The sequence below is a fragment of the Lissotriton helveticus genome, chromosome 7 (assembly GCF_964261635.1).
Source record: "Lissotriton helveticus chromosome 7, aLisHel1.1, whole genome shotgun sequence".
NCBI lineage: Eukaryota > Metazoa > Chordata > Amphibia > Caudata > Salamandridae > Lissotriton > Lissotriton helveticus.
Window position 1 is genome coordinate 1,576,858,233 of NC_136068.1, and position 17,423 is coordinate 1,576,875,655.

General features: G+C 45.2%; 1 protein-coding gene across 1 annotated transcript in view; it reads left to right on the forward strand.

The window, feature by feature from the left end:
* LOC144767549 (uncharacterized) overlaps nucleotides 1–17,423 on the forward strand; it is a 37,484-nt gene that overhangs the window by 6,968 nt on the left and 13,093 nt on the right. Inside the window, exon 2 of the mRNA XM_078650966.1 lies at nucleotides 17,182–17,340. Coding sequence (XP_078507092.1) covers nucleotides 17,182–17,340 — 159 coding nt within the window. The remainder of the gene's footprint in view (nucleotides 1–17,181; nucleotides 17,341–17,423) is intronic.

Here is a 17,423-nt window from a genome sequence, read left to right on the forward strand (position 1 = left end):
CAATCCTAGCACCCACCACAGACTTGAGTACTTGGCTCTCCCTAGATTTCAAACAGAAAATGCAGGATCTCCTCACTAATCCTTCAGCTTTAAATGTGACTTAATTTAAATTGTCTAATGCTACTAGCCCCAGCTGTGCACCGGACTAGCTGTAATGGTTTAAGCTGGCGTTCTAGTGTCCTACTAGTCCTCTCACCCATCTTCACAATCACCCCTTCGTTTCTCCTCTTCTCCCTCCACTAGGTTGAGCTAGACAGCGCTGTGGGCATAGACATTCCCTTTTTTGCCATTGCTTAGCACGGTCATTCCACTATGGTTCTTTCTGTGCTCTGGGGGACTTTTTTTTTCTTCTTGGTTTCATGCTTACTGTTTAGCTTCAGTGTCCTAGCTGCCTACAATCCAATAGCATTCTTCCTCCCACCTCCAATTAATGCTAGTTATTACTGCTGTCTTTTTTCTGCTGGCTCCCACTCAGTTGTTAGAGTACGTCCACAATCAGCCCAGTGCTGCTTTTGCTCTCATTCAGGTGTATTTTCTCTGCTCTGCCACCCAATTAGTCAGCAGGCTCCAGCCTCACAGCAGAGACTGGTGGAGCCTTGTGGATGGAGAGAGAGGGCTGTGCTGATAGTTTACAATGCCCTCTCCTTATTCTGGAGCTAGAGACCAGTGTCCCTGCCTCGCCTGCCGCAAGTAACTAATCTGATCTGTCCTGAATGGAATGCTTCATTTTTACCTTCTGACTCCCCAGGAGACCTCTTGGATTGCTTGTTTTTTTATGGGTTGTAGTTTTTAGGTCGAGGTAATATCTGGTCTGCCGAAGGCAGAACCGGAAGTCTGAGATTTTATGTTGCTTAGTGGGACTATTAGTCCCGCCTCTGCCTTTGGCTCTCTCCCATTGGCTGGCTTCCTAAAAGGAGGCCAGCCATTAGAGGAGAGAGCTGTCCCTCCAAAGAAGCTCCGTCTTTTTCGGATTTGGGGGCGTAAGTTTTGCTGTTCTTTAGACAGTGACGTCGTCTGTCACTCAAAACAGCAAAACCACGCCCCCGAATCCAAAACAATCGGAAGCTTGAGGCCGCCATTTTGCTGCCAACCCGTTCCCCTGTGAGGTCGCCTCTTCAGTCACCTTGCAGCCTCCCTCTCAGCCCCTGCAGACTCCCACCTCCCTACTCCCTTTCGCTCTCACCCGTCCTCCCAGTCCGTAGCTCCCTGCTCCGGCAGGCTCCCTCTCGGCGCTTCTCGTCCTGCACGCTCCTCTGCCCTGTAACCTCCCACCTCCCTGCACTCTCACTCCCAGCTCACCTCCATCCAGTCTCCCTCCTCACTCTACCCTCCCGTCCCCAGCAGTCTCTCTCAGATCTACCCATTGCTGTCCAACCTGCAGCTCTCCACTCGCTTATTATTGAAAGGAGAAGTGAAACGAATGTTTTCAGACTCCTTCACGATCTGAACAGGAGGCTTGTCGGGCAATAACAGACAGACCGTAAATACAATATGGCTTTAGAGGACCTCTGCCAGCCAAGAAGGCCAGCGCTGGCCCCGCACCCCGTGCACTGCCCCCTGACCAGAAAAAACACCGCCTAAAGATCAAACCCGGCGTTTCAATGAGGTACATACAATACGAAATCAGGACCGGGGTATGAAGATGGCACAGTGAGCTATCTGCCGACATCTAGTGTTCTGCATCCCCTCCCCCAGGCTCAGTGAGTGAAATGACAGTGCCTAAAAACGCCTGAAGTGCAGTGTTGGGCACTGTCCTCCTTGTGACTGCTGACTGCGTTAAAAGAGGCGCTAGGATTCCGGTCACACTCATCCCCGGTGTTGCAGCAGCAGGCAGTATAGCGAGGCTCATGCGGGGGTTAACACTGCGTCATTCGTGGAAGTCATGTAACGGAGAAAAGGCGGTGAAATAAACACACAGACGGCTTTCTCAGCTCCCAGGTGTTCAGAGTCAAGTGCGGAGAATGCGTTGTGTTCCGTGCAAACAGCGGTGGAATGCGCCTGGGGGTGCAGCCCCCTCCCCGGGTACACCCTCAGGGTGGGGGTGTTTGAGCAGGTGGCCCTGCATCCTGGGCTGAGATCCGGTTAGACAGCACCGTGGGTTAGCGCGTCAATAAGGAGCTAGTTAATGTACCCACTGGCCCGGTTGCTAAGCAGGGGCAATAAACAGGGGCAAGAGGCTAGTGGGTTAATGCGGCATGCAAGAGTGCCGAGTGGGTAAAGTAGGTGAGCGGGCTCAGCTCTTATCAGAAAGCCGAGTGGGTTAATACACCTGCACGACAGATGCGAGAGTCCTGTTGGGGACGACTCAGCCATTCCTCTAAATAAAGCAGCACACAACGAGGGCGATAGGAAGAATTATTTACACACCCTCGAAACAAAGGCCGTAGCAGTAGGTGCTATACAGAAACCACGATCTTCTATAGCATTTGACAACCAGGGGGCGCTTGGCTTCAAGGAGCTGGGAGTGTGCATATTCCAGGACACAAGCGCCCAGAGGAGCCGAGCACTGACGATAAATGCTCTGCGCATCCCAGCCCCCTCCCTCTCCATCCGAGGGTTTTCCCACAAGGAAGATGAAACGCCAAGCGGGCGAGAAAATGGGATTAAGAACGGGCTGTCGCACATCCAGCTAATTTTATACACCCGTCCAGAGTACAGCTGCACGGGGCCCAGTCAGTCCCCGGCACTGGAACAGAGGGAGAGGCTGCTGCCCCCGAGACAATGACATCTAGGAGGGAAAGGGTTACACAGAACCTAGAGCCACCATTCCTCCCCCCGAATCGAGAAAAGGAAGGATCCCGTCCCAAGAACCAGCAGGCGTAAGCCCAAAACACTGACATTTAGAAGCAGAAATATACCACAATACGGAACCAGCTTTGGCTGAATCCAGAAGACCAGAGCCCGCGCGTGTTAATCCAGAACACTGAACAGTAGAAGGAAAAAAATATGAGAAAATAGGACCAGCAGAATCCAGAAAGAGTAGGACAAGAAATACTAGCTAGAGTCCCCCTGTGTCTGAAGTCCTAGACGCCATTATCTTTGTAACCTGAGCATATATGCCAATATACCCAAGTCAGGCGGGACCTCCCGATGTTATAAACCAACAATGGGTTTAATTTGGCTGTCTGCTGCTTGTTTCTTTGCGGTGAGGTGAGTAAAGGTTAATGCGGTCACGCAGTCTGCAAAGAGGGCATTTTACTGTGCAAACTTCCAGTGTTGCTGTTTTTGTAGCACGTGGGTGGGTCGTTTCTTCCCGCATGTATATGTAAGTTATTCTTATGCGAGTTTAGAGTTGTGTGTGTTCTTCTTCATGGTGCATCTCTGTTGTGGCCCTGGAGTCCGCCAAGTTTAGTTTTTGCTCCTGTTGTACCTGTCTGTCAAGAGCCAGAAGATGTGATCTGGGGATGGGGCAACCCCATAACTCTTCACTGTGTATTGTGCATAGATGATTGGGATTTTTTATCACTCGATGGATAGTCAACCCTTTCTGGTGTAGGTCCGGTCACTGGAGGTGACTGTAGGTGCGGGTGGCTGCTGCATCCCCTGCATTTATCTGCGTTTGACATCATGGTCAGAGGTTCGAATCCCGGGGCTGTTTTCAGCCTTTCATCCTGCCAAAGTGGAGCAAACTTGAAGTAGTGAGTTGGGTTACAATAAACATGTTGTTCTGCTCCTTGATATGTGGGTGCGATCTGTACAAATACACAATAGAGAAGTGCAGTTGCCGAGGTATGGGAGAGCGTGGAAGTGTGCGCAAATCTGAACGTGTGGGACTTGCACTGTGTGGTGCTCACATTGGAACGTGCGGAGATGTTGGTCTTTGGTGTGGCCATCCTCAAAAGCTTTAAAAAGGGGAAACGAACCAAGGGGGAGACCTGAGTGAACTATTGTGATGAGATGCGCTGTCCTTCCTCGTGCGCTCCTGTGTCACCCGATTCAAAGGAAAGGGCGGCACCTGTGAGAGGGGGCAATATAAGTGGTGGCTAGTTTTACATCGGAGCATTCTATATATTTTTTTTTTTTCTGTGTGGTGTGTTTTCTTTGTGTAATGTTGCAGCACACCTGTTCAGTGTGGGTGTGGCAAAAATCACGGATTATGTATTAAGGTTTTGCGGAGGCGCTGGAAACATTAAGTCAATTTTCTTACTTTTTTTTACCCCACTGCTACAGAGCAGAAGAGCGCGGAGCGAGCGCCCATACAGCCCTTAGCAAACCTACGGCATAAGTGAAACCGTGGCCTCAGTCCTGCGAGCTTGACCCTTTGCGCCCAGCATCTCGGGTCTAACTAACATGGCCCGTTAAGAACCCGTTAAACACTCGCAGCATCATTCTTCTTCTCTGCCGTTTCATGTTTCACCGCCCGCTCGAGTTCCTCGTTTTTAAATTTCCCTCACGTTTCTTTCTGGTGCCACACCCCCTTGGTGTTTATGCAGGTGCTTGCATTATTCTGACAAGAAGTTTAGCAGTTGGTGGTTTTGTGTGTTAGTGTTTTAGTCTGCCGTTGGCTGGGCCACGGGGTGTCCAGTAAAAACATCATAGGGGGGGGGGGTCTCATGAAGGGGCGACATCCCTCACTACCTCACTACCTCACTACCTCACTCTATCTCACTACTTCACTCTCTATCTACCTCACTCTCACTACCTCACTCTCTCTCTGCTAATGCAATAGGAATCACATATGCAAAAAAAAAACTAATGCCAATAGAAATAGCAATGCCATTTATTTAGGGATACAAAAAAATATAATGAGCAATACCAATAGCTCTACCAATAATATTGCCGAGACCATTGCATTGTAAATGCTTTTTATTTTTAAAAGGTTCCCTTGCTTTTGTTTTTCTTAGAGTGGGAAGAGACTTCACACTCTCTGCTATGGCAATTCACGAACTGCATTTAATGCAGTGATTATGGGGTGTTGTGGAGTCGGGGAAATGAGTTATAAACGGAACACGGCATCAAGAGCCTCTGAAGAAAATTAAAGCTTTGAGGAAAATGGACAAAAGCCTGTACCTGAAAAATGCTTCATCCCTTAACAAAACGTTATCTGTGCACAAGACTATAACTAGAAGACTGCCAGAGTGGTGGTGTCCATTAAGTGTGGAGAGGGTTGTATAATACTAATGTCTTTATACTTCTGCCTTTATGTTTGACATCTGCCTTTCAATTTAAATTGCAAGTGAGAACACAGCATTCTCTTCTCCAGACACAGGTACAAAGCAGTGACAGCAGCAAGCACACTTTTCAGTCACATGTGGTATATTAACCTTTCAGCTGTGGAGTTGTAAACGTCTCTAGTCCTTTTCCAGATGTCAGTGTGACCTGACCTTTTTCTGTTCTACAATTGGAACACTTTAAATCGGTTTGTTTTTATTTTTTAAATTTATTTAATTAGAAGATTGGGTCAGAGGTCACTTAAGGAACGTACAGTGGGGGCCGGTGGGCTCTAGATACAGAGCCCAAAGACATGCCTCCCAGAGATTAATGAAAAACAGCTGGATTTCTGCAGGGTTAATATTGTTGGCACACGGTTTTTAGGTCTCGCCTTAGAATCAATTAGGTTGTTTTTTTTTTTTTTTGCCCAAAAACTTGCAAGCTTTGCATTGCTTTCAATGGCAACATGTGCACCTTTGGCGTTTCCCTTGTGGGAGCGATCTTTGGCGACATCTGTTTGCAATTATCTTGCATACAGATGGTGCACCTGCTCACTCGCACAAGGGAAACAGGCACAGGGGCCATATGTTTTTTAAAAATTAGCACGGCCTTTAACTTTCACGGATGCGTCTTTCAGCAGTTTTTCTCCCCCAGCAGCACCTCCTACCTGGCATTTGTGCACAGACGCATATCCAAATTTTCAGCGAAGAACTATGGGTTGTCGTGTCCTGGCAGCCGACTGACCGAAGCTTCTTAGCTGTTTCAATTGTTCTTCTCCTTGGGCCCCCCCAAAGGAAAATCACACAGGGTTCAATTTTCTCTTGGTTGACGCCAACAGACTTGTAAGGCTGCTTCTAATACAGCGCGTTTTTGTCTCTATTTCTTGACTTAAAACATTTTTATTCAGATAAAATGCGCAGTTTGCTTGTCAGGGAGCCCGGGATGGTTGGCGCGCATCTGTTCTACGGACACCCCAGGAGCCGTAGGCTGTGCTCGCTTTAAGCAGTGTACACTAGCTCAAGGCAGACTTTGACTGCCAAGTTGTGCATTTTATCTTGAGGGCCCAGATATGACTTTTATTCACTGTGTACTGGGGAGAATCAAAGGCACGGAGTAAGTGGGCGTTCATCGAAAAGAAAGCTGGGGGTGTGCTTGAGGTGGTCAAGTTGTGTCTCTGGGAGAAGAGGCTGTGAAAATGCAACATTTGTTAAACCAGGCTGTGCCTCTAACCCTCTTCCTGCACTTTAGGTACGAGTTACAAAGAGGGATCAGAGGCATTACTCCCCAGGCACCTCCTCTTTGCAACAATTTGTAGATGTTTACCCGCATACACTTGCTAATAATGAAACTGCTTTGACCCTTCACGCATTGATAACAGCTATGGAGCCTATCTGCCAAGATGAGGCAAAAGCTTCAGAGTCCAAAACGTTGCTCCCTAGTCATCCTTAACTATACTAAGACTTAAGAGAACATGGCAATAAAATGCTTTAGGCTCTCACTTTTCAGATTTAGTTAATAATGTTTATTAATCCTTTGACTTGTATTAAAATGTATTGGCCTACACATTTTTCGTAAAAATGTTGACTTCCTCATGGTCTGACGGGGTCATGTCAAACTTTCAATCAGGTAGTCTGCACTGAGCCAGTTATCAGTCAAATGGATAATGGACTGTGCACAGAATTTAAAGAGAATGTAATGATCCTACAGGATAGGAGGACGTCCCTCTTGATGACACACTTGGTCTTTTCATATAACAGTCAGGCCGTGAAGGAGTGAACATTTTTGTGAAACACGGATTGGCTACTTTTTTTTTATACTAGAGGATAAATAAAGTTTATAAACGGGGAACCTGAGGTGCAGCCATCACTCCTTTTTGTTAATATTTATGCTGAAATCAGTCTGGGCAAACTGAAGGGGGCACCACTTTGGTCTAAACAGTGGATGCCCTGAGTTGAGTGACTTGGCTTAAGAACAGCTGCACATTGTCTTAACAGATACCGCTCACTGGATTGCTAAGCAGCAGGTCCAATTCAAAATCCCTAAAACTTGTCCACAAGGCCTTGCACATTGCACTGGAGAACCCAACCACATTTCCTCTCCTTTACAACCACATTAGCCATCATTTCAGACTCTCTAACAGAGCTGTACTTCTGTTAGTGTACAGTGGTTTAGAGGACCGACTATTCACTTTCACAACTCGTCCAACAAGGAATCCTTACCTCTGACTTAGTCGGATTGGTCTTACACTTGTTCTGGGGATGGTGATAGCTCTGTTGGCTGTATTGACTGCACTTATAAGGGGACTGGACAGACACCCATCTGAATCATTTTGCTGTGATCTTTCTGCTGAATTTGATAGTTGATCTCTTCATCCTCGTAAATCTTTCTCCATTCATCAAAACCATTGGGTTTCACATGACTTTATACGTGGATGGTTCCCAGGTTATTGAGCTTCAACAAACCAGCAGGGGAAACTCTAACGCATGAATGTCTATCTCTTTATGAATGAATTTCACCATGCCCAAGCTTTGTGCCGCCAAGACTCTGTTCTGTAACTTGGACAGGCCACCTGCGGTCCAACACCAGCCAGCAAGATTAAAAGCCTAGGCTTCTGAATAGGTTAAGAACTTGACCTGTTAGCCGAGGTTCATGCAGCATTTTCATTTTATTATCGGGTGCTGATTTTAAAGAAAATCCTTATACCTGCACGGCAGACTCCAATTGAATTCAGAGAGACTTTGTTAAAGCTGAAAGGCCCAGCCGCCCAAATAGCAGGCATTGGCAATTATCAAACTGCAAAGTGTACACAAATGGCAGACTGGCTTGTCATCTTGAGAAAGTTCAAGAGGGTCACTCACTCATTGCCCTCTTCATCGGTTGTCTCGCTCAATACAAGGAACTTTGCTTTTTGCATAATGTCGTTTCAGAATTGGCTGCTCTGCTGTTCAGAAACTTCTCCTGAGACACTCCGAAAGGAGACCCCTAAACCGGGATCTGTTTCTTTAGTATGCCACACTTTAGAAAATCTCAGCAAGGTGGCCGTTCCTTTTTGGCAGCTGCCCCCTCCTTAAGATGCTTTGTCTACACACATGCATTGACTTGAAAGCCATGAAAAAAAGTACTTATGACAGATTTTCTACTAAGTCTTGCTGACTATACATTTACATTTTCGGGCCATGAAGCTTTCTGGTGTTTGTGTTCTATAAACATCATTCATTTATTCGTCTCAGCGGATTTCAGAAAACAGCATAAAGTCGTGAACCAGCACTTCTGTTGCAAATTGACTTTCTTCAGAAATATTATTATTCCTTCTCCATATTGGCCAAGTCCTTGTGTAGACCCAGCGCCATCGAGCTAAAAGTACCTTTTTATTCTCGTAGTTGTATCGGTAAGTAATTCAAACAAGAGGTCTCTCCTTTGGGACCTTATAAGCATTTAGTTATGCAGCACAATATCCTTGGTGCAACAACTGTTCCATAGCTAAACACTTAGTTCCCAAAGGCAAGACCTATTGGCTATGCCAATGCTTGTTAATAATATAAGCAGGTGTCGCTGACACTGATGGAGCATCAGAGGTAGCTGAACATCCCCTCTTGTGCTGCCAGATAACTGAGATGGGCCAAGGAACTTGTGGGGGTTAATGACTGAATTGTCTCCAGCTTCAACACAGTAGTTTTGGAGATGCACTTCAGAACGACAGAGCGTTAAGACTCTTACATCATGGCCATGTTCACAGTAGTCTTTTGTTATTTATTATTTTCCAGAGTAAGTGACGTAGGCCTGGAAAATGAAATGTATGTTTTATTGACAAATCATTAAGCAGTTGTAAATCCATGTGACTAATGCCTACAAAGTTTAATCATACATTAATTCGCAGTAGGTTTTAAATTAAGGTATGAAAAAACTACCGTAGATTGGGGGTATGTAGGGATGTTTATAGACCACTCAGTGCGCGATCCCGTATATAAGCTCAACACTAAATTGCACACTGTAGTCTTAAACATGTGTGTGAAAAATGTGCTAAGTTGCCTCTCTCAAAACCAACATAGTACTAAAAGTATGACTGGGGGAGACATCCCTTAAGGATAAGGACCCTCACCCACCCGAGGGTGACATGCTTCATCATATGGGTCCTCCTTACCAGTGTAGAAAACCTAGTCAACACTGGGAGCTACTACTCCGGTGTTTAAGGGAGGAGCTCAGAGATGTTTTTTTAGAAGTAAGGATGGTAATCCCATATGTGAGGGAATAGGTGTAGTGAGGTATGCAGCACTGTGTGAAGGATAGGTGAGTGAATTTAAAACTATCTAAGTGGGTACACTATAGTACTTTATTATTGTGTTCCACTTGACAGGGTTAAAAAGACGGCACAGTGGTATAGATATAGAACCACTGTCACTTAATGTTCAACATGTTTCAGCCTATAGATCCACATAGTATCATCGGCTTTCTTCAGGACCAGATCAAAAATTGTGAAGCTGCTGCGATAATGCGTGACAACAAAGTGAAAAATAGAGTGAATTATATATACTCCATCGGTATTCCTGTCTTTTATTTGTTGCTCAGGTCATACCCAGGTATCTAGAAGAAACAAGTAGCAAACAGAAGGAAACCGAGAGACACACACATACACATTGTTTAGTTTACATATGTATTTGTACAACAAACTGAGTTGGTTTTGTCGCTAAATTGTCAGTGTAAAATTACTTTACACTAGTATGGACTTACCCTCATTAGTAGGAAAATCCTGCCTCACCTCTACCTGGCTGCTCTGCGAGGAGGCCCCGCGCTACAGGGAGAAAATGTAAGTGTCTAATAGAGTACACTACTAAAACTTCCAAGACTAAGTACCACAGAAGACATGGCCACAGAGTAATTCTTAGGTGCACTTGATACTGTCCCATAATATATACTGAATTGTAAGGAATTAAATTCAGAGTTTAAAGCGGAGGAAAATATGTAAAAATATATCAAAACTCTCCAAAGCAAAAGAAACCCTTATAGAGTGCACCATCCTATCAAGAGCCCTTAAAAAGGAGGTGTAGCAGAGTTAAAGGAGCAGATAAAGTCTCAGTCTTACCTGTCCGTCGGTACCTCGTTGCTCGGTAGAGCTAGCCCCGGGAGGTACCGATCGGCAGGAAGACTTGTGCTATAAATAGCGCATTGCTGATAGAAGGCAGCTGTGTGCAAAGGGGTCCTGCCATCTAAAGCAGTCTTCCGCTTTGCCTGAATTGGTACAAAACGGAATCTGATTTTTTTACTGCGCATGTGACGTGGAACGCTACTTAAACCCCCCCCCCCGCGCATGCCCAGATTGTCAACAGACGAGGGCGCCTTAACATAAAAGTTTTATTAAAAAAAACGCCTTAAACCAGTCTGGGAATTTTAGACAAGGCATGCACCGTAAATACTAGAACGGAGAGACTCGGTGAGATCACCAGTCCGAGAGAACGTATTACGAGGGAACAGTGGCCCTCATACCTCTTATATTTACAGATACCATAGAGCATTGTGCAAGATACTCTAGTGTGTATTATGATCGTTTCAGAAATGAAAGTGAGGTATAGATCGATATGATTATCTCACATGGAACATAATACTCTATAGTATCTGTAAATGAGGTATGAGGGCCACTGTTCCCTCGTAATACGTTCTTTCTCTGACTGGTGATCTCACCGAGTCTCTCTGTTATGGTATTTACGGTGCATGCCTTGTCTATAAAATTCCCAGACTGGTTTAAGGTGTTTTTTAAAATAAAACTTGCATGTTAAGGCGCCCTCGTCTGTTGACAATCTGGGCATGCGCGGGGGGGGTTTAAGTAGCGTTCCACGTCACATGCGCAGTAAAAAAAGCATCAGATTCAGTTTTGTGTTAAACGCATGCGCGGGACTTCATCACTTGTCCCTTACGCATGCACAGTACCAATTCAGGCAAAGCGGAAGACTGCTTTAGACGGCAGGACCCCTTTGCACACAGCTGCCTTCTATCAGCAATGCGCTATTTATAGCACGAGTCTTCCCGCTGATCGGTACCTCCCGGGGCTAGCTCTACCGTGCAACGAGGTACCGACTGACAGGTAAGACTGAGACTTTATCTGCTCCTTTAACTCTGCTGCACCTCCTTTTTAAGGGCTCTTGATAGGATGGTGCACTCTATAAGGGTTTCTTTTGCTTTGGAGAGTTTTGATATATTTTTACATATTTTCCTCCGCTTTAAACTCTGAATTTAATTCCTTACAATTCAGTATATATTATGGGACAGTATCAAGTGCACCTAAGAATTACTCTGTGGCCATGTCTTCTGTGGTACTTAGTCTTGGAAGTTTTAGTAGTGTACTCTATTAGACACTTACATTTTCTCCCTGTAGCGTGGGGCCTCCTCCCAGAGCAGCCAGCCAGGTAGAGGTGAGGCAGGATTTTCCTACTAATGAGGGTAAGTCCATACTAGTGTAAAGTAATTTTACACTAAATTTAGCGACAAAACCAACTCAGTTTGTTGTACAAATACATATGTAAACTAAACAATGTGTATATGTGTGTCTCTCGGTTTCCTTCTGTTTGCTACTTGTTTCTTCTAGATACCTGGGTATGACCTGAGCAACAAATAAGACAGGAATACCGGTGGAGTATATATAATTCACTCTATTTTTCACTTTGTTGTCACGCATTATCGCAGCAGCAGTTTCACAATTTTTCATCTGGTCCTGAAGAAAGCCGATGATACTATGTGGATCTATAGGCTGAAACATGTTGACCATTAAGTGACAGTGGTTCTATATCTATACCACTGTGCTGTCTTTTTAACCCTGTCAAGTGGAACACAATAATAAAGTACTATAGTGTATCCACTTGCTAGTTTTAAATTCACTCACCTATCCTTCACACAGCGCTGCATACCTCACTACACCTATTCCCTCACATATGGGATTACCATCCTTACTTCTAAAAAAACATCTCTGAGCTCCTCCCTTAAACACCGGAGTAGTAGCTCCCAGTGTTGACTAGGTTTTCTACACTGGTAAGGAGGACCCATATGATGAAGCATGTCACCCTCGGGTGAGTGAGGGTTCTTATCCTTAAGGGATGTCTCCCCCAGTCATACTTGTAGTACTATGTTGGTTTTGAGAGAGGCAACTTAACACATTTTTCACACACATGTTTAAAACTAGAGTGTGCAATTTAGTGTTGAGTTTAACTTAAGGTACACAAGTGGGTTTTATGGGAGGAGGGGCCAAGGAAATCGTATGCAAAAATGTGGAGCACCAGTTCAGTCCTAGATTAGTGCTGAGTCCTAAGAGTTTATAAAGGCATTCCCCACACATTTTAGAACGTCTAGTTAGTGGCTGAGAATCAAACGTGGGATATGTTACACTAGTGTTTGTGAATTGTCTTGCCCTCCCATCTGCATCTTTTTCCCCAATACCTTTCCTACAAAACCTCTAATGAAGACCAAGGCATAATTTCTCTTCCAGTTGAGGGGTATTATAAGGGTTTTAATGTTGCTACCTTTAAGTTATGTCCGGCTCCTTCATGATGCCCATCTCGAGCTTTTCACTTTTAAGACTATGCTGCAAAACCTATATTCAAGTACATGTTAAAATATCTCAAAATAAGTGTACAAAAATAAGTAAAAATGTTTACAATATGGCTTAAAATACAATGTCACGTCTTCCGCTCCAACTTACTATACCAATACATCAGACTAACAATGTGTGAAATTGATTTAGAGCAACCCATGATTGATGAGTTTCAGCTCCGATGCTCATCTGTGAGGTAAAACCATTTTAAATACTGGGGGGAGGGATTTTTTTTTAGTTGGAGCCGGGGCTGCGCATGCGCTGCTTAGAGCCACTCCTCCCAGATTTGTCACTGACTTTTGTAAGAGCCCTTCACAAGGGCTGGCTCTCAATTAATTAATAGGCCTTTTAGTCCCTCCTTCTCTTCATTTGTAACCTCCCATGAGGACTGGCCCTTTTACTTCTGTTACAAGGTGAGTCTTTGGTATGCACTATTCTTTAAATAGTGGCTCCTATTGGAGGTACGACATGCTTTCCTGCCACATGCAGCGTGCCATCGCCACTTTCACTTTTGACAATCTTTAACGCCGTCTTGAGGGGCATGGAGGTGCCCTGTACTTGGCTGGGAGCAGAGATTGTCCCTATATTCAAGAAGGGATTGCCTCTGCTTCCAGCCAACTACAGGCCCATCAGCCTCATTGATGTGTCCCAAAAACTTTTTGGTAGGCTGGTAATTGATCACCTCAAACTGGATTGAGGAGTTCTCCATTTTCACCCCCTACCAGGCTGGTTTCCGAAGGAAGATCTCAACAACAGATCAGATTTCCCGACTCAATCTTTTGTTTTGGAAAACTGCTATAATCGAAGGAGGCAGCCTTTATACGGTCTTCGTAGACCTGCGTGATACCTTCGATTTGGTCCCAAGATCCAGACTATGGACCGTGCTGGCGGAGATGGGCATCCCCTCGGACATCCTGAACATCTTGATAAGACTGCACCAAGATAACTATGCACGGGTCAGGTGTGGTAGAAATGGGATGCTCTCAGGAAGGTTCCCCGTTGACAAGGGGGTGAGGCAGGGTTGTGTGCTTGCACCCACCCTGTTCTGCCTCTTTGTCAACGGGGTAGTCGACCACCTGACTAGGATAGCCGACATTGATGCTCAGCGGCAGCAGGGTGCCTGCTATCATGTTTGCGGACGACACCCTGCTGCTGTCCAAATCCCCGATGGGAATCCAACGGGTTTTGGATGGGTTTGAAGCTTTTTGTGTCGACCGGGGACTGGAGATCAATGTGCTGAAAAGTAAATATATGATTCTTAGTCCTCCTCTTTCAACACGCCCCAATCCCACCATAGGTACACTGAGACTAGAGAGGGTTAACACATTTGAATAACTAGGGGTGACCATCAATCAAAATTTGACTTGGGACACACATCGGAAAAAGGCTAACATCAAATTAGCTCAGTTAACGGGTGGTATCAAGGATGGTAAAGAGATCAACCCACAAACCCCTCGGCCCAGTGCTCCAAATCTATAAAATGTAGGCCCGGGGGGCAGTTATGCATGGGGGGGGGGAGAGAGTTGTGGGGGCACATACCTGCCCAAAATTTGGCAATCACGGGGAACAAATTCATTAGGCAGATGGTGGCCTTGCCGCCAAGCACCCCACTCCTGCTGCTCAGATTAGATCTGGGCTTAAGAACCATTGAGTAAGAACTGGGATTAAAACCTCTAACTTTCTGGCGTCTAATCTGGAGCACCCCAGAAAATGAGCTACAGGATGGAGTTGCAAGAGATTTTATCTCTATCAAATTTAACAAACATTCCCTGGCTGAAATATATATAAAAAAGATGCGAGTCTGGGAAGGCCGGAATTGTGGCTGGACCCAGCCAACGCTTGTACCAGGGTTTCCCGTAAATCTTTATCAAAGGACTACCATGAATTTAAAACATCATTACAGAATTCACGCATGGGGTCTCTAACACATTCATTTATTAATTCTAAAGACTCCTATCAACAGGAACTCGTCCTTGACAAAATTAGCCCTGCTCTGACAAGAAAACTGTTTCTACAGTGGAGGTACGGCACACTCCCCCTTACAGCATTTGGCAGCACCTGGTCCCATTCCTCCACCCCAGAGCTATGTCCAGCATGCTCGTACCAAATTTGCATGTCATCTTCTGTAAGGCTTATCAGAAAGTATTGGCTTGTTCTCCCTAATTAAAAATCTGGGGTTCAGGCACTACTTGCCTGCCAACGGAATACTAAAAACTGACGTATTGCCCCCAATTGTGTTTGCGGTAGCCAAATTTTTAACTGCGATGTGGCACATTCGTACTCGTTGTATGCATTCATATAGACTCTGTATAGTTTTTAAAACTTCTTTTATGTATTCCTGTTTTCTAACAAACAGTGCACACAACCTCTGTCATTTTAAAAATCCAATATGTGATCTATGTTAGGCAAATTTCTGATTCTTTTACCAGGATGGAAATTGTAAAGCTTTTTTAATTGTCGACAGATTTGTAATCAATTGTACTGTTAAATTATTTGGATGTCACCTTTTATGATCTATTTGATCGAAATAAAGGAAAAATGAATGATGCACTATTTTCTTTAAATAGTGTCTCCTATTGGAGGTACGACATGCTTTCCTGCCACATGCAGCGCGCCATCGCCACTTTCACTTTCTAAGCAGCTCAGGACTGCTTTGAATAGGTCTCGCATTTACAAGAGTGGAGCTATTTGCATTGTACATAACCATGCCAATAGTTTAAACTCTCTCGCAAATGCGAGACCTATTGCATTCAAGCGCTGTTTTTTCTTTTCTTTTTATTGTGAAGTGTGGATTTGGGGAGTTGTTGTGATCCAACCCATGTCCCCTTCGGACTACAACCACTGAATGGACACTACTTTCACTAGTTTGTTTTGTCCACCGATTACTCTGTGGCAACCTCCCTAAGCTCAGCCAAACCCACAACTGCTTGCATGCTTCCAATTTAAAGTGCTAGGAGGCAAAGTAAATTTGGCAGATGTGCTCTTTATTTAGCTGCATAAGATAGAAGCCTAGTTTGCAGTTATCTTTTTGTTTTTCAAAGGTGTAGCTGCATTTACAAAAAACAAAAAAGCTCTTGACAATACGTCATTGGCTCTTAATGGTGACACAATATAAGGTGTTACCACTTTGTAACTTGATCGCTGTACCTACAAAGTAGGGAACAATTAAGCTTCTTTTTTTTTTTTTCGGTAAGTGCTAGTACTGTCACACTACTAATAAAATAGTCCTGCAAAGGCTTTCTTTTATTTATTTTCTATTCATTTTTAGAATGGTTTAGGTGAAGTCAAAGTACCAGTGGTGATTCAGTACTTTGGCCTTGTGTTCTGTCCTGGTTTTATTATACTAATGATGTCTAATAGCCCGGCGTCGATGTAAGGGAGCCATGCCTGGGCTCTCTAGACTTCAGTCCTGCAGTGCCCGGGGCTACCTTTCAATCGGGCTGACGCCTCGCCCTCTCTCCATCCTACACTGTGACGAATGGTTCAGGAGCCCCTCTGACCCCATCCAACCCTGCACTGAGCAGGAGGCAGCGGTGTGCCTGCCAAGACTGTCTAATCCACACCAGCGCCTCCCCAGCTGAAGGATTGAAGGAAGGAGTTTTTATAACTAATCTTTTGTAATGACTGAATATAAATGTGCCTGAGTTTGCTGCTAGCGGTGGCACCCTGAAGACCACTGCCAGGATATGCCTCTAAGCCGAAGTTGCAGCTGTAAGAGGCACCTGTTGCACAGTACTGGCAGATTGGAGGTATTTCTTGACCTAAGGCTCACTCTTGGGAAAATGCCAACAGGGACGCTAGAAAGTGTTGACCTATGGGACTGCATGGTAAAATGCTGTGGTACTGAAGCTAGTTCTTTGCATTGGAGGACACCTGTCTCACATTGGCGAAGGGAATGACCAGACACAATGCTGGCCCTGACATGCTACTGGTAGTGTTTGCCCTGTAGGATGCATAGTATGGTAATGGCATTAATGTTTCAATGCTTGTGTTTTGTGTAGCTCTTGGTGTAAGAGGGGCCCCATGTCAATGTTGGCATGGTCTACTGACATTTGGGGGCACCTGTAGTACCTTGAAGAAATGGGGTCCACTCCGGGGAGCATTTAATCGGCTTGGCACACAGGAATGAGTATCTATACACAGACTTTGGCTTTGAACAAACATGTAAAAACTGCGTTGAAGTGCACTGTGGCCCAATTCTCTGTAAGAGAACATGCAATACTCTCCAAGATCACCAGCTGCCTCTGATTAAGCCAAACTCGCTTCCTTTAGAGTCGACTCTTCAAATCCGAAAGGAACGGAGTGGAGTTTCTGTATTGAGTAGACTTGTATGGTGGCTTTTTTTTTTTGTCCTGAATTGTAGTATTGTCACTTGCACCCTCTTCTGTCCCTGACCCGTGTGTGTGGGTAGTGTGTCTGTACTGAAGCCTCCTTGCTGATTTTTCTCCCCACAGACTACAATGTCTCCCTCTACAACGAGAAGTTTCAGATGTCCTCCCTGATCTGGCTGAAGCCCCCTTCTTGCTTCTACGAGGCCTGGGTCCTCAAGACCACCGACCCGAGCCGTGCGAGCCGGAGCACGTCCTCCATCGTGGTACAGGTCGACCCTACAGGTGGGTGTGCGGGTCCGGACAAGCCTGGTAGGATTGTAGAAGCATGTCAACTGTGGACAAACCAGGACTGAAGGGGGAAAAGC